The 26,638-nt window shown below is 39.4% G+C and overlaps 1 protein-coding gene and 1 long non-coding RNA gene across 5 annotated transcripts in view; both read right to left on the bottom strand.

The window, feature by feature from the left end:
* Positions 1–26,638, bottom strand: part of fbxo38 (F-box protein 38) — an 82,028-nt gene that overhangs the window by 12,182 nt on the left and 43,208 nt on the right. For 2 of the 4 annotated variants that reach the window (XM_067598445.1, XM_067598444.1), the window contains exons 17-21: positions 21,010–21,176; positions 19,939–20,084; positions 19,024–19,127; positions 2,983–3,096; positions 692–2,817 (exon numbers count right to left, since the gene is read on the bottom strand). In XM_067598445.1, the coding sequence (XP_067454546.1) occupies positions 2,639–2,817; positions 2,983–3,096; positions 19,024–19,127; positions 19,939–20,084; positions 21,010–21,176 (710 nt within the window). In that variant the 3' untranslated portion in view covers positions 692–2,638. Of the gene's footprint in view, positions 1–691; positions 2,818–2,982; positions 3,097–11,583; positions 11,677–19,023; positions 19,128–19,938; positions 20,085–21,009; positions 21,177–26,638 lie in introns of those variants that run through there. The other 2 variants (XM_067598446.1, XM_067598447.1) reach the window with 2 other exon arrangements.
* On the bottom strand, positions 3,358–6,676 carry LOC137188868 (uncharacterized). Its single transcript, XR_010929540.1, has 4 exons — positions 6,404–6,676; positions 5,896–6,055; positions 5,470–5,611; positions 3,358–5,291 (listed from the first exon to the last, which is right to left on the bottom strand). It is a non-coding gene; the product is annotated as an uncharacterized lncRNA (long non-coding RNA).

Below are 26,638 nucleotides of genomic sequence, written 5' to 3'. Positions count from 1 at the left end.
TTGGAATTAAGGTAAAGGTATAGCTTCATATAACTATTATTTATCTGATCAGTTAAACTTTTGGTCAAACAGCCCATTACTGCTTTCTGTACTTTTTGGGGCTCTAAACCTTTGACTTTGTTCATCAGATGACAACAAATGATGGTTACATTACTTTGACCTTTGCTGTGTATTTATGGTCCCTACAGGATACATCTACCTTATACACACACACACACACATATATATATATACATATACACATATATATACACACATATATATACACACACACACATATATGTATATATATAAATAAATACCACAGTCAATGGTAGAGAGTCTGAAATTAGGACATGTAACAAAGACATAACAAAAGTTATTTCCTGTTGAGTTCTTTTATTTTTTATTATGTGAAATAGTCTTGCTCTTTCTTTATAAACATATAAACACCATGGAAGCATATTGTCATCCATGATACCTGTACAGTTACACAAAAAAGGCTGGCTGAATCATATTCAGTCCATTCGACCTTCAAACAGAATGTTGAATTCATTAGATAGTGAATGTTAGTTTTTAATGAAGTTGTTAGTCTTTCGCAACTCAAATCTTTTGCACATTTGAGGAAAATCCACATCCCGAATCTAGAAAAGTCAATGCAATCCACTGCTCTGTAGTCCTAAGGGCTGAGCTCTCCATATACAGGACCAATTATATTATTTTATATATATATATATATATATATATATATATATATATATATATATATACATATATAAACAATAAATAAAACAACTCCTTTTAGCAAAGAGAGGTAACTGGCTGACATAAATCTCAGAGCATATCTATCTGTTATAAAATACACTATTTCAATCTAGTGGTCTGATTTCTCTTCATGATAGCCATCACACAGACTTTGATTATGAGACATCTTTGAGAAGCAGTGAAGTACCAGGAGACAGGCTGAGCAGTCATCTCTTGTGAACATAGGGTTCTTTAAGTTAGACACCAACTATATTCAGACCTTTTTTTTGTCACAGTCAATTTTTTTGTATTACACAATGGACTGTGTATGTTTGGTATATATTTCTCCAGTAAAACATCTTTCACTGTCAGAAAGCCCTCTGTCAGATTGTTGAAAAGCCAACCAGGATGATGTTCAACGGCAATGGCATATATACTGTATTTTTACTGGGAAACACGACCATAATGACTCTTAGAGAGTCCAGACCTCACCTCCAAATCCAACATCAAAGCTCTTTGGACATATCCTATCAAACACTTTCTGTTTTCTCAAAGGTGAAAGTTGAGTTTTGCAGTACTTCTTTTAGCTCCCTTCATGTTGCTTAGTCAGTGGTAACAACAGCATTTTAACATGGCAACACCATGTAGGGCATGTAATATTTGCATGCAAGTGTTGTGATTTGTGTCCAGTTCAGGATGGCTGGCCAAAAATGCGAGCTGCATGATTAAGTTAATCTGATTCTCCAGTTTAGATGGACAGGAGTTAGTTATAAAGTCTAGTTCCCTGGTGGTAGGGCATTTAGTCTTGATCCAATAGACCTAACAGGCAAAGAGGACTGAAGAAAATCAACCCCAAGGAAGTTAAATTCACAACTGTTGTATTTTTTTCAGCTCCATCTGGACTAAACATCTGTCTATTCTCCATTTAATGCTTACTGAGGTAAAATGTTTAACGAAGACACACGTTGAGGGGAAAAAATAAAGGAAGGAAAACTTAGGACTGATTTAAAAAGCACATGTTCTTTAACATTTCTGTTTAAGGCCATTTGTGTCTGTGAGTGGAACAGAGGTAGACAGTCTGTAGCAATGGGCAGATGAAAGGGCAGACCAACAATACAGCATAGTCCTTTTCTACATCTGCTCTCAGTGATAGCATAATGTACAGCAAGACAGCTGAAAACACTAGCTGTACAGACAACTGGGTTTACGCTGTCAATAGTGGCCTCAACAGCAGAGAGCCAGGCCTTTCTTTAGAGCAGAGACAGGTCTTTAGTCCTAACTACTTTCATGTTAGAAGCAATTCAAAAATAATTAGTGAAATGTTTTATTCACTAAATGAAAATATACAATATGCTGAATTTCCCATGTGAACCATAATTTACACAATCTAAACATTTTTTTTAGCCTCTGCTTTTATGTGTGAATTTGCAGTATGCTAGGGCGCTCTATATGCCTTAAGATTTTGATGAAATAATATGGAAATCAGCATCAGATATGAGGCGTGAACCTCATCCAAATGTTCCAAATCCACTAAAGATTATCCATTTCTTTTTTCCCATGTAGCAGAAAAGGGTGAATACTGGTCCTAATGAACCAAATCACAGAAATACAGATTCTTCGGAAGTGTTTTTGCAAAGTGCCCTTACTTTATCTAATTCATCTTTGGCAGCACCTCCCCAGTGCCCTTGGACTGTAATTATTCCTTCTAGATTAAGTTAGTAAAGTCTCTGAGACATCATGTGCATGTCAGTGTGTTAGAAACACAGCTCTGACCTGCAGCTTCCATAGCAAACAAACTTAACATCCCTTTGTCTCTTTTCCAAATTGAATCTTCAGTCAGGAGCTCAGGCAGTGCAAAAGCAGGACTGTCACCTGCTGGGATCACTCTAATGACAAGAGGAGTGTCTTGTGGTGTCTAGATGTAGTCATCATCCACCGGTTCTCCTGGTGTATCACAGTGATGGAGGAAGAGGACCACCACTCTCTGAAATACTCCTCTTTTGTTCTGTCGTCGCTCTGAGATCTCCTCCCCAATAGTCTCCATGCAGATGTCGGCTGACAGCTGGCCTTTACGCCGTGGAGCGTAGATGGTGGCTAACACATGACACAACAGAGAGGAAAACATTTCAAGTGCTTTTATGATCAGGTTGTGTCTTTGTTACAGGGACAATTGCAATGCTAATACTAAGAATTGTGTACATTTAGAGATCAACTTCTGTGACTGCTGATAGAAGAGATGGATGTGTTGACTGCACTCACTGCTTTCATCGTCCTCGAAGTCATAGCGGGCATAGCTGTTAGGATTGGCTGCTCTAAGAGTCCTCAGCCAGGGGAAGTCTGTTATCATGCTGTAGGGAGCGCCATCCACCACTCCTGAAAGTAACACAAGAAGATGGTCAACTATCAAGGGGCTGGTATAGTCCACCAGACGTGCTTGTCAAATGTTCGAATAGTTTTGGAAACTCCCTCCTCCCACACCACTGCAATGTCTGATTAGGGGGGGATTGTGCGCAGCCATTTCTGTAACTTTCTGAAACGGAAAATTCGACATTCACATCATGCCGTCATTGGTCAGCTGTGCTGAGATGAGAAAGTTGTCAGGGTTTTAACATGTCTCTTTTTAAATTCCTGACATAACCATTTCAGTAACTTTCATATTTGTGCCACTATCCCCATATTTAAACAATATCACATGAACCTCCTCTCTGTGATGGTCAGCTTTTCACTTCGCCTTTGACTGAAACCATTCGGAAGAACTGTGAACACTTTTGACTTCTGATGTGGTCAGAAAACACATTGTAAGAACTAGTTCTGATCGACCACAAATCAACCTTAAGGACGAAGGTGTGATGATCTCATGTGTCTCCACTCTAAACCCTCCAACCAGCTGGTTGGTGGGTTTATTTAAAGGTATACAGATAAGCCTTCCCATTCAGCTTGTTTTCTTTGGAACATAAAAGACCATAAAATCTTCCTTGTCCTTTTTTCTCACAGTGTTTCTCTATGTCATTTATTAATGCACTGTAAACCCTTCCACCTATTCACAGTGGAAACATCTTCCACAAGGTGTACTGCTTGGTATAAATGAAGCTATGATGTAGTATGGAGAAATGTCTTTTTTCTTTTGCAACTTTCAGCAAATAACAAATTTAATTTCTTAAACAACTTGTTTATACCATGATTAAAACAGATTACATTGGAAGGCTGAGCAGGCTACTTTTAGTATATTTTAGTATTAAAATGAACATGGCATGATCCTGCTATGCACTGCATTTTGTAAACAGTGACTCTCACTGAACTCCGGCACATTGAATTTGAAATGAAACAATCACTGTGTGAAAAGTGTAAAGTATAGGTTTGTTTTTTCATGTCTTTCTTAATACAATACTGATGTGCCCATATGCAGTCCAGAAAATATTTTGGACAGTTACACATTTTTTGTTCTTCAAGCTCTATGCTTCAGCACCATAATATAGATTAGTGTTTGTAATATAACAAAATAACATAACTGACTTCTGGGGAATTAATTTGCTCAAACTTAAAGCCAAATCAAGACAACAGTTTGACTTGCACATTAATCAATCAGTCAGATGAATGATGAATCAGCATTTTGTTTCCAAATAACCGAAACTGTCAATTTTAGTGCTGTGTTTACAACAGTTACTGAGGTCAACAAACTTCTGACAGCTGAAGAAAAAATCATGTTAATAGACTTGTTGTGTAGTGTTAGTACCTGTATTAAAAGACCTGTAAGTACTTTTGCAGCAGGGTTTAATCGTGTGCTTTGACTTTTGTTTGTTAGGATGTCCTTTGGTTTACTTTTGTTTGTTAGGATGCTCCTGGGCCCTCCTAGAGGAATTTTGTACATTTTAAAGTTAAATGCATCAAGCTGGTGCACTTTGAGAGCAAAATTAAGAGGCTATATCTATGAAGAACTTTGCGTTCTTGTAAACGATTTTGTGCTCTTAATCATAAACACATTGGTTGTATAGATAGGAATGGTGAGGACACAGCAAAAAAGTCACACTCACAAAGCATGGTAAACAGGACAGAGTTTAACACAGTTCACAAATGGTCAACACACAAAATTGAGTAGAGCATTCATTTAAGCCATCAAAGAAATGAAGCAAAAGTGGTTACTTGTGTTGAACTGGTTAATTTTTTTTGAAAATAAAGAATATACTTGATGAGGAGGGCACATTGTCATTTCCCTGTTCAACTTTGTAGTAGAAAAATTTAAGCTTTCAACCAAAAATAAACCTTTTTCATCTGAAGACATTTTTCGAGGCCGAATGAAATTGTACCAAACTGGACTTGAAAAGTCTGTATTTCATGCGTGGGGGCCTTTAATACAGATTTATTATAAATCATAAATAGAGGATGATCATCTGTCCCCATTGGCAAACTTTGTAACCTGAGTTTTGACATTTAATTTTCCTGGGCTTTGAGAGTAACAGTTCTAATGCCCTTTTGTGGTTGAATTCCTCTGGGCTTGACCCATTGATGGAGACCCTCAGGCAGGCAGCCAGGTGCTCTCCTTGCAGCCTGTTACGAAGTTCTGATTTGACCTGAAAATGAAGGTAACCACAATTAGCCAAATGAATGAAAATAAAAGGTGCATTTGGAGCATACTGTTTATACTCTTCTTTTAGTTGAGAGGATTATGCAGTTTATCATGTAAGCAGGTTAAATGTTTGGCACACATCTTGGCAACTTCAGTCATACTGTCATGCCCTCTGTCCTTACCCTGTTCATCGTGGAGAAGTCTGTCTCACAGTTGATGTTTCACACCGGGATGACAAGTGCAACTGCTGAGTAATGGGTAGATCTGTTCCCAGTTGTCACACTCACTGGCAAGCAAGGTCATTATTTTGGCTTGGTTCATCTCCTAGAGAAATAATTTTAAAAAGATGTTAATTTACATTATTTAAATTAAACGAGGTGTGTCTGACTCTGTAGGTTAAATTGAATAATTTGAGCTGGGTTTATTTACAATAGGATATTTCCCAACAGGTAAGTATAAAGGTAAGTGTATTGGGTTCAGCATGGTGATAAGCATTAGGTAGATTTGGGGATTTGTAGGCTATCACTCTGATCCTGCTGCACAAGAATGACTAATTCTGACGATAAGATAAATGAATACAGTGCAATATCTAAATATCATTCACCCACCTTGAATGCCCCTTCTCCACGCATGTGCTCCTTGAGGGACTGCCACTCCTGGAGTACCAAGGTCTGTGCAGCTGCCTGTGGTCCCAAAATGCTGAAGGCCCCAATAATATTCAGATTCTGGAATCTGGTGTATCAGGTCCCTGATGTAAGGACTGGCTACCTAGAATTAGCAGAAAAGAAAAATAAAACCCCCAAACTCTTCAAACAGCAGAGAATTTAAGGCACTCTTCCAATTAATTAAAGTACCTTCATCGAATTGACAAGTTTAAAACCAGACTCTGAAACGAAACACTAGAGTTTGGCATTGTATTCACTACTCCCTTACAAGGGTATGTTGGCTGAAGTCTGGTTTTAACATGCAATTTCAATGAAGACATTTTAACTCACAGGAAGAGAACCTTGGATTCTCCATTGCTTTTTGAAACTATGGAACCCCAAACAAAAGAGCACCTTCAATCTAAAACCCAATACACTTTTATATTCTAATCTGAGAAAAACAAACATTTACCTCTCTCATGAATCTTGTCCACTGGTCCTCCCATGGCATGGCCCCACTGTCCTCAACATCCTGTTCTCTCCTGTTCTTTTCCTCCTCATGATGGAAGGCTCCAAGTCCAAGGTCTTGGTGGAGATGGGACACAAAGGACCCAGGGAGCCTTACCTGAATCCTTGATGTGTCTGGGGGTCTCAATCGTGATGGGAACTAGTGCAGTGTTTATTCAAAACATGCCTGTTCGGAATGGGCAGATTGCTTGCTTATTTCTTTAGAACATATATATATATATATATATATATATATATATATATATATATATATATATATATATATATATATATATATATATATATATATATATATATATTTATTAACTGACAAACATATCAGTGAAAATGATACAGATTTAATAAATTAAATGGTTTTAATCCAGACAGAAACTTCATCAGTGAGACTAAACTGAGGTTGAACTGTAAAAGCAGTTTATGGCCTTCCATTGGTTGATTCTGCTGCCAAACAAATAAGTCTGTGCTCCTATTGGCTAGTTTTACTGCCTGCGCCTCTGTTTTTTTCTCCTGTGTATGCTCATTCTTCTCTCTCAGGCAGTTTAACTGAGCGTGTCTTTGTCCTGCTCAGCAAGTCAGAGCCCTGAAGCCCTTTCCCTGCTGTGATGTCACAATATTTGTATTAAACAGTCCCCATTGCACTCAGACACAGAGCTAAGCAGCCCGCTGTTCACTTGTTTATTCAAAGTTTATTAAACGTGTCGCATGTCCAAACAACTTCACACTCACACTGCATTTTCTTAGGTCCTCGGCAGTACATCCGCCAAGTGTAAAGTCGAGTCAGAACCCAGAAGCCCGCCCCACTGTGATGTGACAGTATTTATATCAAACAGCCCCGCTCCACTCAGACACGGAGCTAAGCGGTGAGCTTGTTTATTCAAAGCTTATTAATATTAAATGTGTCACATGTCAAAATTGCACCAAAAGAGCGTTTGTCACAATCAGAAAATTACATATTGCTGTCATTCACAGGCTTTGTCTCTCTCAGAGAAAACTTTCCAGTCTGCCTCTGTTGCTCGCTTGTGCTCTCAGTGCGCTCATCCTCTCTCTCTCTTTTTCTCGTCTTTTTTAAAATTACTCAAGAAACCAACAACAGAGCATAACTTTTTGCGTTATTAAACAAAGAGAGATGCTGTCCCCTCCTCTTTCTCATGGCAGGATTGTACAGCTCTGATCGTGACATGCAGTAACAGAGCCCAGAAGCCCCACCCCGCCGCTGCAGAGCAGAGCAGCTGATGACTTGTTTATTCAGAGTTTAAATTTATTGATATTTATCATGATGCGTGTCTAAATTGCACCAAATTTGACACAGCAAATGTTTTTTCTCCAGCAATGCACCCACCAAGTGCCGAGTCAATCCGATGAATGGTTCAAGAGATACGCAAAGGACATACAGACATACAGACACACAAACAGAGATTTGTTGCTTTAGTAGGTAGATGTTATTGTTGGCATCAGATTGCTGTAAATATAACCGGGTCTATCATGCACATGTGTGCATGCATCTGTGTGTCTCTCTGTCGGGCTGAAGCTTTGTCACAAATTGACATCTTTATTCAGTTTTTAAGGTCCAATGTGTAGAATTTAGTGGCATCTAGAGGTGAGGCTGCAGACTGCAACCAAATGAATACCCCTCCCCTCACCCTACCCTTCCAAACATGTGGGAGAACCTACAATGGCCAGGAAACTTACAAAAAACGTGAAAGGCTCTCTCTAGAGTGAGTGTTTGGTTTGTCCGTTCTGGGCTACTATGGAAACATGGTGGTGCAACATGATGGCCTCCATGGAAAAGAACCCGCTCCCTATGTAGATATAAAGGGCTCATTCTAAGGTTATGAAAACACAATGATTCTTATTTTCAGGCGATTATACACTCATTAAAACATACTTACTAATATTATATTCCATTTCTGCCAAGTCCGTTCCACCAGGTGCCACTAAATTCTACACACTGCACCTTTAAGCCAAAGTTTTATGACACACTTTTGTAACCTTGCCGTTTTAATCTGGTATAAGGTTTTTAGTCATTGGACGTTTTTAGATTTTTAACTGCATGACCTGATTTCTGACACTAGCACAAACCTGTTTGTTTTTAGCAGTGCTAGCACTGAGCGTACTCCTAACCAAAACAAACCATGCCAGCTACACCCTGTCAGGACGGTGTACTGCTGAGGAAAGCAAACAAAAAGATTGCTGACCTTATGGAGGATATCCAACAGCTCTCTGATGAACTGCTGAAGAGGGACTCGCTATTGTCCGCTATTGTATAGGCAGTCCTAAAAGTTGGCCTCGCTGAGCATAGCCATCCACGACACAGTTGTGTGGGATCTCGCTACCTGTCTGTGGCCCTCCTCCTGCTTGACACCTACCCACCAGTCATCCTTGGCTGATGTGGTGGCTCGTGGCCGCAAGAGGGACTCGAGAGGGGCTCTATCCCTCACCTGAGCCTCTCCAATCACTATGCAGCCCTGTGTGATGACACTTTAGTCCATCTAGCTGATGCCTTCGCTGCTCCATCTCTTCCGGATCTGGACCTCAAAACAGTGCCTGCTGACACCACAGCTTTCCCTCCACTGCTTGGGTGGCTGGCCACTCCACCGTGAAACCAAATAAATGGCCCTCATCCCAGTCTTCGACCCCTTGTCTTCCTGGTACAGGAAGAATCCCGGTCTGAGGACACGTACAGGCCCATATTTAGTGACAGTCATAGTGCTACCTACTGGCAACAGGAAGTTTGAAGCACCACTCTTTAGCTAACTACTCCTAGCAGGTTAGTCAGAAACACATCAAATTTGGTGAGCCAAGGTGTAAACCTTGATGATGATAACTCCTGAAGCCTTTGAGTTTTCACCAAAAGCTGTTGCCATGGCAACACATTGTTCGCCACAAAATACAAAGCTGTTTTTAAGGGCCAAGACATGCTTGAAAACTCACAAAACTATGCACACACATGGCAGGTCTTAAAGACTGTAATATCATATCGGTGGCTAGCATAAGTGTGGCAGAATGGCTCTACAGCACCCCCCTACAATATTTCAACGAAGCTGCCCCTGCGCCACGTTAAACCTACATTTATGAAAATCTGCACACACATAATCATGCCAGGGCGCACAAAAAAGTCTCTTGGACCCATAGCTGAAACCCAACAGGAAGTCGGCCATTTTGAATTTAGTGGTCAATTTTGGCAATTTTGCTTGTCTTATATTTTAACGAACTCCTCCTACAGAATTCATCATAACAATTTCAAAATCAGTGTGTGTCATCTAGACTAGTTTATGATCAAAAGTTATCAAAAGATTTAGTGAACGTTGAAGCGTGTGGCCGTGGCATGGCGTTGAGCCTCAAGAACTTGGAGTTTGCATATTCTGAAGTTGGTGATTTTTTGTCGAAAGGTGTCGCCATTACGACACGGCGAATTTCGATGTCTCACCATGAAATTTCAAAGCCTTACAACTTGAGTCCACATGGTCTGATCTTTTCCAAATTTACCATGCCTCATAAGGGTCCCACTCTAAAGACAAGTACATGCTCATATTGAGTCACAGTCATAGCGCCACCTACTGGCAACAGGAAGTTTTAAGCGCCACTCTTTTGCTCACTACTCCTAGCAGGTTAGTCAGAAACACATAAAATATGGTCAGCCCAGGTGTAAAACCTTGATGATGATAACTCCTGAAGTTTTTGAGTTTTCATCAAAAGCCGTTGCCATGGCAACACATTGTTCGCCACAAAATACGAAGCTGTTTTTAAGGGCCAAGACATGCTTGAAAACTCACAAAACTTTGCACACACGTGACAGGTCTTAAAGTCTGTAATATTGTATAGCTGGCGGGCATGGGTGTGGCAGAATGGCTCGACAGCGCCTCCTACAATATTTCAACGAAGCAGCGCCCGCACCACGTTAAACCTACATCTACAAAAATCTGCACACACATAATCATGCATAATCATGGATAACAATCCAGGCCTGAACACATCTACATGACAATATCCCGTCAGTGATGCAAAATGGCTCAATAGCACCCCCTTTGAAATTTCAATTAAGCAGCCCCAGCAGCACGCAAAATAGTGGACAAAGGAAGTGATGTTTATCTCCTTCTTGAACTGTCTGAAAACAACCCGGGTCTGAAGACATCTACATGCCCGTGACAGAAGCCCTTCGACTGTGCCGCACCCCAACTTATGCAATGGTGCAAGGGCCCAATCATCGCTGCTTGCAGCTTTAATTCTTATCATTATTACTTACAGTTTAATGTCTCCAATGGTAACAGCACTGTCTCCAGTGGTAACCAACAGTACCATAGAAAGACATAACATAAACTCTAAAACATTATAAACTAATCATAACACACCTCCTCCTTGATGTGAAGGAAGTTGAAATTTGCAGGTTGGAAGACTTTTCACAGCCTTGCAAGATGTGGCAATATGTCAGCCTGGAGGTATACACCAGTACCACAAACCTGTAGGTTGCACCAACGGTGTATAGGCCCTTGGTGACCAAGCATTTTTAAAGCACTGCCTCCTCTGCCAATGTGGCAAGTACAGCTGTAAGATTTCTCTTGAGTATCTCAATGGCCAGGTGCTGAGATAGCCACCATGTGTCTTTTTCCTCCCGGAAATAATAAACCAGTGTTATGTCAGTATGGACTTACACTGGTTAGTACTGAGTAGATGGGAAATACCATCTGTGAATGATAGTATATGTAATAAATAATATACTTTCATCTTCAAGTCAGACAGTCCCAGAGTGGTAGCTGCTGCCTTCAGTGCTGCAACCCAGTTTGCACTATGATGGAAGTACAGGTGTAGTTCCTGGAGGTGGTCCCTGAAGGTCACCATGTATTTCACATCATTTGATGTGTCCTTACTGGCCAGGGCAAGGCGGCAGGCGGCACAAGTCACGGTAACAATCATGGGGACGCTGTTGGTTTGCTACTTAGAAACCCCATTTACACGCCCTGTGTTTACATGTCAAATAATACAACAAGGCAAATTGCATATACATTTCTTTCTTAAAAACACACAAACATGGAATAGTAAAATGATCACACCTGTCATAACCACTAACCCATCAGTGTCAAGCACACATGAGTTTCTCTGTTGGCACCTTTTTCTGTTTGTTCTGCAGGACAGCTTTCACAGCAGTGACAATGGTGTCAGCCTAGCCATCACTGACAGTCATGATGTTGGTTAAAAACCAGTCCCTCTTTATCCAGGTATCTGAATGAAACAAAAACAACATTAAGTATACCATGATAATTGTTTGATAAAAATAACTCAAAAAAGAAATGAAAGAGCTAATGGGGGAAAGCAGGAAAACAGGAATGTCTAAAAATGTATTCCTGACAAAGCAGGAAAAATCACATCCCTGATAATGTTATTCATGCCTTTATTAGCTTCTATTACTCCAACTACTTTAGAACCTCAGAGATACAAAAGTCCCATCTTTCGAACAGACTCTCTGATTGAGACTGTGATGTGCTGATGTGTTGCGGTAAGTATATTTTGTCGTTTCTGGTTGCTGACTGTGTTTACTGATAGCATTTTGCTGCTCTCAAATCAGTTAATTCTTCTTTGTTCCTCATCACTGTGGATAAATACCTGTGGTATATTTACACTTACACTAGTTCTACTCAAGCACTCTTAGCTCTCTCCCTCTTTTAGTGATTTTTATTGCTAACCCCACAGTTGTTAGTTACTTTAGCTCAGCAATTAGCCTAGCAACTAACTTAGCTAAGCAGTTAGCAATGGCTTCTCTCTCTCCCTCTCGCTCTCCTGCTCGGTGTGTCATATGTTTAGCTATTCCTCTGCCTCCTTTAGTGATAATGATACGTGTAATAAATGTAGTTTATCTGTAGTGTTGGAAGCGAGGCTCAGTGAATTGGAAGCGCAGCTCTGCACCATGGAAAACCAACCATTAGCTAATATAGTTAGCCACCCCCCAGTAGCTGGTGCGGGCCAATCTAGCATAGCTCCTACTCCCCCGGTAGTTCCTGAGCAGCTGAGAAGCCAGCGTGGTTGGGTGACTGTCTGAAGGAAGCAAAGCCCTAAGCAGAAGCCCACGGTTCACCACCGACCAGTTCACATTTCTAACAGGTTCTCCCAACTCAGTGACACACCCGCTGAGAAACCAACTCTGATTATTGGCAGCTCCATAGTGAGAAACATGAAGTTGGCGACACCAGCAGCCATAGTCAAATATATTCCTGGGGCCAGAGTGGGCGACACTGAATCAAATTTAAAACTACTGGCTACGGATAAGAGTAAATATGGTACGATTGTTATTCATGTCAGTGGGAATGACTCCCGATTATGCCAATCGGAAGTCACTAAAATTAATGTTGAGTTGGTGTGTACATATGCAAAGACAATGTTTCGTAGTTTTCTCTGGGGCCCTGCCAAATCTGACCAGTGATGACAGACCCATATCTAATCTTCCTTTTCTCTCTGAGATCCTTGAGAAAGCAGCTGCTCATCAGTTAAGCGACTTTCTACATAACAACAGTTTAATTGAGGATTTCAGGATTTAGAGCGCATCATAGCACAGAGACAGGACTGATCAAAGTTACAAATGACCTAACTGCATCAGACAAAGGACCTCTCTCTATACTTGTTAGATCTTAGTGCTGCATTTGACACCACTGACCATCACATCCTATTACAGACTGGAACATTTAATTGACATTAAAGGAACTGAATTAAGCTAGTTTAAATCCTGTTTATCAGATCCATTTCAGTTTGTACACATTGATGATGAATCCTCCACACCCACAAAAGTTAGACATGGAGTTCCACAAGGTTCTGTGCTTGGACCAACACTATTCACTTTATATATGTTTCCTTAAGGTAATATTATTCGGAAACACTGCATAAATTTTCATTGCTATGCAGATGATACCCATTTATATTTATCAATGAAGCCAGATGAGATCAAACAGTTAAATAACCTCCAAGCATGCCTTAAGGACATAAAGACCTGGATGACCTGCAATTTTCTGCTACTAAACTCAGATAAAACTGAAGTTATTGTGCTCAGCCCTAAACACCTTAGAAACACATTATCTAATGATATAGCTACTCTAGATGGCATTGCCCTGGCCTCCAGCACCACCATAAGGAATCTGGGAGTTATCTTTGATCAGAATATGTCCTTTCACTCACACATAAAACAAATTTCAAGGACTGCCTTTTTCACTTATGTAATATTCTAAAAATCAAGCAAATCCTTTCTCAAAAAGATGCAGAAAAAATAGTCCATGCATTTGTTACTTCTAGGCTGGATTATTGCAATTCATTATTATAAAGCTGCCCTAACAAGTCTCTAAAGACTCTCCAGCTGGTCCAGAATGCTGCTGTATGTGTACTGACAAAAACTAGAAAAAGAGATCATATTTCTCCCATTTTAGCTTTACTGCTTTGGCTTCCTGTAAAATCCAGAATAGAATTTAAAATCCTTCTCCTCACCTACAAAGCCCTTGATGGTCAGGCACCATCATATCTTAAAGAGCTCATAGTGCCCTATTATCCAACTAGAACACTGCACTCCCAGAATGCAGGCTTACTTGTGGTTCCTACAGTAGAATGCCAGGCAGAGCCTTCAGCTATCAGGCTCCTCTCCTGTGGAACCATCTTCCAGATTTAGTCCGGGGGGCAAACACCCTCTACATTTAAAAGTAGGCTTAAAAGTTTCCTTTTTGATGAAGCTTACAGTTAGGGCTGACCAGGCTTGCTTTGGATAAGCCCTTAGTTATGCTGCTATAGGCCTAGACTGCTGGGGGACTTCCCATGATGCACTGGGCTCCCCCCCCCTCCTCCTCCTCCTCTCCAGTTGTATGCATTCATGTACCATTAATGCCATTAATGTATGTTACTAACTTGGCTTCTTCCCAGGAGTTTTTTGTGCTTTCTCATCTCGTAGGAACCTCTAGGATGCAAACTGTGGGCCTTTGACACGGGGATGGTGCCAGGATGGTGGTGCAGTCCTGTTGGTGTCCTTCTCCGGCTATTACTTCTATTATTATTTCTAGTCATATCTCTATTATTATCATTATTTTTGTTGTTGTTATTCTTATTCTGCCTCTCTGTGTAATTTTAGCCTCTCTGAACACTACCCATTAACCGCATCTGAAACTTTTGGGATTGTGTTTTGAATGGGTTGATGATGTGGCTGGAGCAAGGCTTACAAATTACCTGATGCAATTGATTTGTGGAATTTAATGCTCTGTTGGTGGTGTTCAGTATTGATATGATGCTCTAGATAATCCTTTCTGTAATGGACAGCCCCAACCTCCACAAGGGGTCTCATTTTAGGACCATTCTTTACATACATACACACATTTGAAAGATCTGAGAGGTCAAGTCAGAAAAAGGGCCTAAATTCATATGGAATGCCCCCACTACCAAATGCAAATATATACAGTCCCCTCCAAAAGTATTGGAACAGCAAGGCAAATTCCCTTTTTTTTGTTGTTCACTGGAGACATTTGGGTTTAAGACCAAAAGGTGAGTATGAGACAAGAGTTCAGAATGTCAGCTTTTATTTCCTGGTATTTACATTTAGATGTGTTAAACAACTTAGGATATATCACTGTTTGTATTACACCACAGCATTTTTAGGTGAGCAAAAGTAAAGGAACAAATAATCTTAAAGTAAATAACATTTAATATTTGATGGCATAACCCTTGCTTGCAATAACTGCCTCAAGCCTGCGACCCATCGACATAACCAAACTGTTGCATTCTTCATTTGTGATGCTATTCCAGGCTTTTAACGCAGCTTTTTTCAGTTCTTGTTTGTTTCGGGGGGTTTCTCCCTTCAGTCTCCTCTTCAGGAGGTGAAATGCATGCTCTATTGGGTTAAGGTCAGGTGATAGACTTGGCCAGTCTAAAACCTTCCACTTTTTTCCCCTGATGAAGTCCTTTGTTTTGTGGGCAGTGTGATTTGGGTCATTGTCCTGCTGCATGATAAAATTCCTCCCGATTAGTTTGGATGCATTTCTCCGTAAATTGGCAGATAAAATGTTTCTGTACATTTCGGAATTCATTCTGCTGCTACCATCATCAGTTACATCATCAATAAATATTAATGAGCCTGTTCCAGAAGCAGCCATGCACGCCCAAGCCATGACATTATCTCAACCATGCTTCACAGATGAGCTTGTATGCTTTGGATCATAAGCAGTTCCTTTCTTTCTCCACACTTTGGCCTTTCCATCACTTTGGTAGAGATTAATCTTGGTCTCATCACTCCATAAGATTGTGTTCCAGAACTTTTGCAGCTCATCTCTGTACTTCTTTGCAAATTTCAATCTGGCCTTTTGATTCTTACTGCTGATGAGTGGTTTGCATCTTGTGGTATGGCCTCTATATTTCTGCTCTTGGAGTCTTCTTTGAACAGATTGTGATACCTTCACCCCTGCACTGTGGAGGTCGTTGGTGATGTGACTTACTGATGTTTTGGGGTTTTTCTTCGCAACTATTACAATATTTCTGTCATCAACTACTGTTGTTTTCCTTGGCCGACCTGTTCGATGTCTGTTGCTCAGTACACCGGTAGTTTCTTTCTTTTTCAGGACATTCCAAATTGTTGTGCTTGCTTGATTTTCCTTCTTTTCTCAGCTTCAAAATGGCTTGCTTTTCTCCCATAGACAGCTCTCTTGTCTTCATGTTGGTTTATCCTCTTTAACAAGAAATGCAGTCTTTATAGGTTTAAACCTAGGCCAAAAAGTAGACTAGTCATGCAGAGCTATTTAATGTTTGAACAATCAACCTAAAAGGCAACACCTGGTCAACAAGAAACACCTCAGTCACATGTTCCAATAGTTTTGCTCACTTGAAAAATGGGTGGATTCAAACAAAGGGTGGTATGTCCTGAGTTGTTTACCACATCTAGATGTAAATACCAGGAAATAAAAGCTGATATTCTGAACTCTTGTCTCATATTCATCTTTTGATCTTAAACCCAAATGTCTTCAGTGAACAAAAACAAGGGAATTTGCCTTACTGTTACAATACTTTTGGAGGGGACTGTAACTTACCATGTGAAGTAACATAAAGCCAGTATTTAAACTGAAGCGATTGCAGCCATTCAGGATTCCACCCTGATTTCTGGTGTTTGCCTGCACCTAGATGACATAAACAAAATAAATATTTCCCACAAACACCAACAACTACTGAAACTACTCTAACCTGCTGCCCCTTTCTCTGCTGTCAAACTCTCCTGCTGTCCCTCCTTCAGGGGAGGCTCTCCCCTGCTGCCACTATGGGAACTACCTGCCTTGTCCCTCCATGAGAGTCAGCTGAGGCTGTCTGCCCCTGCTGTCTCTTCTGCAACCCGGAGAAGCTGTCTCTTCTATTACCAAGAAACAAGTAATGTTAAAATTCCAGTTACTCCAGTTTATTTCTTGACAAAAGCCTATGAATAATCTGTTTGGCTACTGACTTGCCACCTAACTATGCTAGCTATGCTAGCTAGCTACCTCTGTAGCTGTGTCTTCCTCATCTTATGGTGGATTTCGCTCTCTCTTCTTGAAATATTTAAAAATGCTCATGATCTGAAAATCAAGGGTAAAAAACAGTAGCCTTATTTCAACTTGATTAACATTACAAATTGCCAAACATTACATGATAAGCCAACTTGCTCCTCAGATGCTGAAAATAGTTACATTGTCAGAACTGTGGGTAATAATGTTTACATTAGATAATTAGCTAACGTTAGCTAGCTAGATATAACATTACATTACATACAGCATTACATATGTTATACATTGTTTTTCACGACTAGCAGCTGGATATGTCAGTTGACATAAGTGAGGAGACTCGCAGCTTACATTCTTAGCTAACATTAGATTAACACTGATTATGAATGTTAACGTCTGCAGTAACATTATCTGTTTGCTGTTATATATTGATAATGATAAAATTGTGTTTGGACTAGTAGATAACTGCAGTGGATACTGTAACATCAGTTAATGTTACTTACATCAAACGGTGTGTCCTCAAAATGCCTTGGTGTCTCAGACGTAGCCAGGAATGTTCCAGCGCATGTGTGAGTGCATGTACAGTGGGGGGAGGGGCCTGACTGGGAGTGAAAGATGCTATGCTGAAGCAACGGCGCAAAACACAACGTTAGAGACCTTTTATTTTAGAAGAAATGTAAAAATATTTCTGGTTCATTATGAAACTGTGGTGGGACAAATTAGACTGCCAAAGTCTAGGTAATAAATGGGAAACACTGGAATATCCGCGACTGGCTGAGTCAATCACCTGATCTCAATACGAGACTACCTCTTTGCATCTACTAAAGACAAGAGATTATTTACTAATTCCACCTGCTGAAGACCAGGCTAAAGGCAAAGAGAGCCCACAACAAGCAAGAGCTGAAGGTGTCTGCAGTGAATGCCTGGGAGAGCATTACTGGGGAAGATACAAAGCGTCTGCTGGTGTCTTTAGGTCCAAGACTTCAGCTAGTCATCGACTGCAAAGGATTTTCCACTAAATATTAAATATGATCATTTTGTTTGACTTCAGCAAACATCTGTTCAATTGTGTTTGAACCCCTAAACTTTGAGCTCTGAAAAGTGCTATATCTGACACACAGCTCTTTCTATATTGATGTAAACCTAAACAAAATAAAGCTGAGACTTGGCACTTTAATGTAGTATCCATTAATTTATTTCAACTTAAAATTGGACAAGAACAATTGTCCCCAACAATTGTTCTTCAGGCTCCATAAAGACAGGAGACTGTTTACTAATGCTGTAAGTTTTGGTTCAGAAAAGTAAGAGAGAGGAGAAAGTGCACAGGAGAGATGGATAGGAGCATGACATGACAGGGAGTCAAGGAGTGATGACGGAGGCAAAGCCTTGAACTTGGTTCAAGGCTTTGCCAACGGAATGGTGCAAAAACAAGTTCTAGGTATTTATTCCCAAAATAGCCTATAATAGCATACAGTAAGTAAGTAACTAAATTAGTTATATAGTTATAATTCAGCTTTTTCAGATTTAGAAACATATGGTTCCCTCATGGCCTGGTAGTAAAGTTTGACTGTGTTCATATTCATATTGGGTGAACACAATAGGACTTATAGCCCTTTTTATAGTGCAGTGCAGCAGGATAATGATCCTGCACATACAGACATGGCAACAGTCCAGATAAGGATGAAGTGAAGCTGACAGCATTACAGGCCTGGCAGGGCATTAACTGAGTGTATGATGATGTTTGTGGGTCAGACACTTCAGTAAGTTATGAACTGAATCTACATATTAAACATGGTTATTTTACTCAAGCTCATTTTAACATGTACAATTTGGGGAATTATATATAATTATTTATAAAAGGGCAATGTCTCAGCACTTAAACATAGGTCGTTGTTTCACTTTAAATCCTATATGCTTGAATATAGAGACAGCAATGTCCTGTTCCTTAAAGAGTGCATTGTAAATGATTTAACAGGTTACTTGCTACAAAGCAGAAAAAATGTTTGGTTGGTTGATGTGTATGTGCATGTCCACCTTCAGTGGTAACATATAAAGTAAATTGGTCGGTGTAGGTCTGACAGTGTATTACCCTCCAGCGTATAGATGTCCCGCCCCCAGGGATATTTGGGATACTTCTTCACATCCTCTTCTGTCCTGGTGGCCTCTGGGAAGAACTCATACTTGATTAACTCCCTGGGAGAGAGACATACACAAAGTGATCAGTTTATGGCTCACTAGTGACACGTCATGTTCAAACTTCATACTTTGACAATACAAACATTTTAACTTTGCATTTCATTACATTGGTAGTCATAGATAACTGATTGGGCTCATCCTTTTGTGGGCTTGATGCTGTAAACCCACAATAAACTTAATTTGTCTTTCTCTGGAGCTTTCTTTCTGTTTTGCTACATCCAATATATTCTTCTGTGTTTGTATGCACACAGTGAAAATGTGATTCCACCTTCCTACATTTATGTCTATCTACATAGCAAATTACACAGTAAGATGAAACTGGCCATTGTTCCTTCAATAATGATGGTGACAACTCGTTTTTAGTCATTTTGAAACAAAAGCACATAGTTACACGAAATGCAGGACTATTGGGCAGTAATTTTGTATGAAGGTAAAGTGAGAAAACAACTGCCAAGTTCAAGCTAAGTATGGAAATTCTGTGCTCAGCACAAACACACTTATAAGCTTCTGGGTAAAGAGAGACTACCTCTTTGCATCTGATATGTGAACTCACTGTAAGAGTGAGTGACCCAATTAGCACTTGTCTAACCATGAGCACAGCTGCTGTACCTACACACCAGTAGGAATCAACATTTCTGTTCAAAGCAATCTCCTAGAAGCTAGTAGCCCACACATTATAGCTTCAGGGATTATGTGAGACAGGGGCAACAGAGGCAACAAAAACAGTAATTCCAGAACTTTTTAGATGACTTTTGAAAAAAAACTGACACTACAGTTGGACTATTCTGCCATGACAGATACTACTCACTGGCTGATGTTGGCTATGGTGTCCATCCAACTGCGAATGCGAACCTTGTTGCGTATATTTGGAGGATTGCTGAATTCGTGCACAATAGCAATGTGATACGGATAGGGCCCCTGGAAGAGCTGACGCTCCAACGCTACTGAGTCAATCTGCAGAGAGGAGAAGGAAAAGTAAAAAGATGGAGTGTTCCAGTGAGATGAAACAGAACAAAGGAAGTAATAAGAGACAGAGGGATGAAGAGAAACAATCAGGTATAAGTTGAACAATTTCATCAGTTTGGAAATCGTGGGTAATGTTTTTCTACCTTCACTATGTATATAGGAGGTTAATTTACTGCATAAAACTGTTCAAACAACAAGCAGCTAAAAATGTCCAGACAGGTTAAAAGCTACAATCAGTCAAGCTGTTGGTGACTGTTACTCAGAGCTTCTAGGTGTTTTTTTTTGTTTGTTTGTTTTTTAATAAAAGCCTTTAATTCTCCTTGCTTGAAGACTTTTTAACTATGAGCCACATGCATTCACTTTTGTATTATAGTAGTTTGATAGCTATATTGAAACATTATCCATCTCCAAAAGCAAACAAACAGAAACATTCTCCAAATGTTATTTTTTGTTACTGTAACTAAACAAAGTTTAATATCAATGGACCCCAGGAGCAACCATGCCAGTAGAAGCTAATGGGGATCCTGTTAACAATAAAAACATTCTCATTACTCAATGATAATAATGTAGGAAGTAAACTAAACATGGTTGATCACTGTAACAATAACTTTTAAAAATATACTGGCACTGTAGTAGTTAGATTTTGGCACAAACTAAATTCTAAATACATTTGTGCAGCAACATAGCTTTATTTCCTGTGATGTAAATAAAAGCATGACTTTAAATTTAATTCATCCACATGCTGACAGCAGTTTGTCATATTTAGTGTGAATACTGTATTGAGAAGCCTGTACTAGGATACACTTATCTTGTACTGTCTCTTGCCCAGCACAGTGGATACTGATGTCTGAACTATGTTTTAGGTTAGTATCCAGTTTCTACAGAAACAGAGATGACATCACAGATGACAAACCTGGTGCATAGGGCGCATGTAGATGATACGGTTCCTCTCTGGAGGCATTCTCAGTATCTGATCCAGGACCTGTTCCATGTCCAGCTTCTTACACTGAGCATAATCAAACCTGTTCACTATCGGAGCGCTTTCAACTCGCAGCTGTTTCAACACTCGACATCTGGTGGCTACAGAGAGACAGAAGACACAAAGAGCAGTTGATGATTGAATGCTTTCTGATTCATTATAAAAACTGAACATAAACTGCTGGGACATAAAGTTCGATAATGGATTTCTTCAGAGGACTAACTACTTTCACACAAAGTCTGTATTGACGCAGGGTAATGGCCCCATTTTCTCATGTTTGACTCATTTATACCTGCTATCACAGGATACTGGATCTAACTCTAAATATGTCTGCTAAACTGGGCTATCATTACTGGCTTTATTAAATATTAAAAAGTATTAAAAAATCCAACACAAACTCGGATGTAAACATACTTTTTACAAAAACTACAATCAAAGATATTGAAGCTAGCAAACAGTAAATATATGACTGATTTGCTAAACCGGTTACAAAGAATGTTTTTGACACTTTCATCTGTCTAAGTGAAGAAAAAACAGAGACAAGTTTACAAAAATAAGTTTACCATATTTTATGAAATAGTGATAATGTGCAGAGGCAGGAATGTCCTTACATAGAGACTTGTGTGATGTACATTTAGTGACACATGAACCAAAATTAGTTGGTTTATATATTGTTTTATGACTTTATTGTACTGACCCCTTTCAGTCAACATGGGACATTTTGTGGTAGTTGGCGAGACCTTCTCCTCGAGTACCTTGCAAACTTTACATTTGTACTTTACTACTACTACCACTCCTCCCACAGTTTTGGGGCAACATACACAAAATCTAGGATGTCATAGCATCCCCGGAGGAGTATTTAAACCTGAAGATCTCAAACTTGGTGCACAGGATCCCTATGTGATTGCCCTCAGCCTATGGAAAAAAATAGCACCACCATGTGGCCAGTTACAGAAGAAGTAGCATTTTGGCTAACAACTAACTGACTGTGAGGTGTAGAAGAAACTTTTTTCCTGTGGATTCTTTGGATACAGATGAAGACACTGGTATATGCCATGTCCATTTGCACAGGGGAAATATTTCCTCCATTTAGAAATTTTTTGCAAAACATTTTTCACATCCTATTCTCCATATTTTATCCAATCTTCACCAAAATTTGTACATACCATATTTGGACAACCCCTGGAACAATGGCTACATTTGTTTTTTTGATATTCCATACCATTCTCCTGCAAGTGGCTACCAAAGTAGTCGTTGGGGTTCAACTTGAATAAACTGGTATAACTCTTTGATATGCGCACATTGGGCCACTGAGCAGCCCTATAAAATTTCACAAAATTTTACCACCAGGTGGCACTAAAGTAAGCAAGCATATTTAAATTACTGTATTTCTAAAGGGGGGAGTCTGATTGGGTGAGCGTTTCAAGATGGCAGTATAGACTGCTAACTCTCCCGGTCAAATAGTTAAAAACCCCACCAAAACACAAAACTGTTGCTCATAAAAAAAATAAATAAATAAAATGACTGCTAAAGCTATCCAAAGTCAGAGCAGAGACATGCAAGACTGGAAAACTGAACTGACGCAGGAACTAATGGATATCAAAAATGACTTCACAAGTAACATTAAAATAGAATTCAACAATTTCAAGACAGATAAATCATAAGTTACAAAATGTTGTTGGAGATGTCTGCAACCACAGTACAAGGCTAAACCAAGCAGAGCAACAGGTGGAGAGGTTGAGACAGCCAACATTGAGCTAAGTGACACTTTGATTCATTCTCTTTAACAGAGAATCCTTTAAGCTAAAATAACATACTTAAAAGGAAGATCACGACATATTGATATTTGCATTGAGGAAGGCACAGAAGGAACCTCGATGCTAAAATTCACTGATAACTTTCGAAAGATGGTGCTAGCACTTGACAGAGACACCGATCTACTGTGTGCCCACCAGTTAATCAGCCCTAAACTTCAAGACAATGTGGTCTCAAGATCTATTCTGGTTAATTTCCAGAGATATGACACAAAAGACAGAGTACTCAAAGCAAATCACCCACGAAGGAAAAGTGGTCGTGTTTGCATACAACTTCCCTGCCGAGGTAAACAGTAAACAACTTCCCTGCCAAGGTAAACAGTAAACTCAGGGAGTACAAAGACATTAAGAAAATTCTCAAGGAGAAACATTTGTTTCCAGACACCATATCCTGCCAAGATGAGAATTCACTGGAAGGATGGATTCTGCCTCTACAACAATGCAACTGAAGTATCCAAGGACATGAAAAAGAGAGGCTATCTTGTGGACTTGCCATAGAAGACTGAAACAACTTGGAAACAGAAACTTAACCCAAGGCATACACTGGAGCAAAACAGATGGGGACCACAACCTACAAGTCTGAGAGAGGCTCAGAGGTTTCCACCGACAGCAGAAATCTCCAGGTAAAGCGAACATACACACACACCCTTTTTTTCTCACTTTGCTCCCTGACCACTTTCTCTGCAGTGATAATTTCACTATATTTGAACTGTCCATTTCCCCTCCTGTTATTTAATTTAATTTTATTCAATCCCCCCCGAAGGTGTCTGCATTCACTGCAGACACCTTCAGCTCTTTCTGCAAAGAGGGAACCCCTACAGAATGTGGAACTGTTTCTTCAAGATCACATACATAGGTTTGAGAGTGTGGTAGGGCTGTATAAGGTCCTGAAGTTGGAAGTCACTGTTCCACTGGTTCTCAATGTTCTTACTAATATTATTTGTTACTGTTCATATGTTGATGTTGCCGGCACATTTAGTTCGAACAGCTGTCATGGGATACAGTAACTTTAAAGTAGCTTCTTGGAATGTGAATGGCTTAAACAACCCAGTTAAAAGGAGTTGAGTAATGACTAAAATGAAGAAAAAGGGAAAATAATCTAATTAATTTACACAGTAAACCCATCTATCTCAAAATGAACATGATTTTTTTTTTTTTTAAATTGGGTATAGGAGCACATTTTACAGCACCTCTAAGACAGGTCACAAAAGAGGGGTCGCAAAATTATTACATAACTCTATTAATTTTTAATTAGTTAAGGGGATTAAGTACAGTGAGGGTGGATATATTTGTGTTTGTCTGCTCCCACAAAGTGATCACAAACTTATGAAAAAGGTCTTGAACTGATTGCTTCAGAATCAAAAGGAACATTAATTTGTGCAGGAGACTTAAATGAATGAATAGCAAATGGAATACTTCTAATAACAGGAATGTAATGCCTCAGACTAAATTACTGAGAAAAGGTCTGGATGAAATTGGCTTACTGGAGGTTTGGAGGGACTTGCATCTTATGCGATAACAATTATACTTATTACTCGTTCCCCCATGCAGTATACTCAAGAATAGACCATTTCTTTATTTTTAAAAATTATAGTCATAGAATTCAGAATTGCGATACTGGAACCATAGATATCTGAGACCGCTTTCTAATCTTCCTGACATTACATTTAGATAGCAAACCAAAGAAAACAATTTGGACACAAGTTTGCTTAACAACAAAACGGTCATACAGCAAGTAAAATCTAACGTTAAGGCTTCCTTGACTTTAATGACAATGAGGGAGTTAACCCAAATATACTTTGGGACGCTTTAAAGGCAGGTGTCAGGGGAACATTAATATCCCTTAGTACAGTTCTCAAGAAAGCAAAAAATAATCAAAAAGAATTAGATAAGGAACATGGTGAGAATCACAGCAATCAGATAATGAATAAAATGAAAGAAATTAGAAGCCAGATCTCAGACATTTACAAAGACGATTTTTTAAAAGTCTATTTAAAAAAAAAACAATCTTATTATGAAATAGCTCCTAAAGCTACAAAATAGAGCAAATAAAATACTGAAAAAAACAGATTTCACAATCTGTAAAAGAATATTAGATCCCTAGACAGGGCAAACATATAACAATCTAGATGAGGTTAATATTGCATTTCAAGCATATTACAAGGCCCTGTATTCACAACCAAAACAAGAAAGGAAAGAGAATACAAAGGCATTTTTAAACTCCCTCAGTTGAAGAATATACAAATCAATGTCTAACATCCCAGATTACAAAAAAGAATTGAAGACTGCATTGAAGAAATTAAACTTCTTTAATTGCACGCTTGAGAGAATGTCAAACCCACCTTCAGGGAGAGAAGCAATCCTTTCTGTTATCCCAAAAGAGGGCAAGAATAAATTGTTATGAAGCTCATATAGACCAATTTCAATTCAATTATAAATCAGGATGACAAATTGTGTGCATCCATCATGTCCAGGAGACCAGACTCCTTCATTCCTGAACTAACTGACCATGACCAAACAAGATCGCCACACACAAGATAATATTAAAGCTGCAAACAGTGATGAAAGGGCTCTTGCATCTTACGCGCATCAGATGGAGTGGCAGCCGTGGTATCACTACTAGAGGTTGGTTGACATGGCTCTGAATTTTCAGGATTATTAGATACTGTGTGAATGGGTAAAATATTATTTCCTGTGTGCAGTATGTGGCGCTGGAGATGAAACGTTGGAAATTGTGTATACATTTGATGAACTATGTGTCGTTTAAGCTGCACCTCCTGTTGCCTGTAGGCAATACTACATGAGTGAAATATTAATGCAGCAATATATTTACCAGAGGGCAACTGATATGGATACACATTTTCATGAATATCGGACATTGCACAAAGGAGTTAAATGTCACTTCCTGTGTCCACTATGTGGTGCTACAGAACACCCATTAAATATAGGTCATGTTGCTGTATATCATGTGTAGACCACACCATGTAAATTTCATGTAAATCGGATGATGTTTGTCACATAAGGCTGATTTCCTGTTGTCAGCAGTGTTGGGAATAACTCTAATTCCACTACCTTGGGCAGTATCTAGTAGTGTACCTACTTATTTTTCCAAATTAGATAATGCAATTACAATTACTGAAATTTAAATGGGCTCATTGCTCATTACTTTTGTCTTGCGTGAAAATAGTGGACAACTACAGAAGATAGCAGACAAACGCGCACACAACATAAACACAACATCATCTGACCTTACCATGTCTAAGAGCCATGTTGCAAAGTCATGTCATTGCAGCCAGCTCGTGGTAAAACATAAGCCTCATCTCTGGAGTTAACATTAACATTATATATTGTAAATAATACCTGTTACTAAACTACTGTCACTATTCCTGGTTTGAATTGTGGATCTGTGGTAAAGGCCGGATGATGTTTGTCATGTAAGGCTCACTTCCTGTTGTCAGTAGGTGGTGCTATGACTATGACTCAATATTGACATATAGATGTGTTCAGGCAGGGACTTTTATAAAGCATGAGAAATTTGTTGCAGGTTGGACAATGAACATTCAAGTTACAACTTTGCATTTCATGGCAAAACACCCAAGTTCACTACATCGCCATGGTAACAGTGTTGAATGGAAACTCAAGATTTTGCTAACTTTTCATCACAAAGAGCTTTAGATGACACTGATCAAATTTGGAGCTGGTCAGATTAAATCTCTAGGAGCTTGTTAAAATACAATGCCTGCAAATGG

Source organism: Thunnus thynnus, chromosome 9 (genome assembly GCF_963924715.1).
Source record: "Thunnus thynnus chromosome 9, fThuThy2.1, whole genome shotgun sequence".
Lineage (NCBI taxonomy): Eukaryota > Metazoa > Chordata > Actinopteri > Scombriformes > Scombridae > Thunnus > Thunnus thynnus.
The sequence above is the reverse complement of the archived record's forward strand: the minus strand, read 5'-3'. Positions and strand labels throughout refer to the sequence as shown.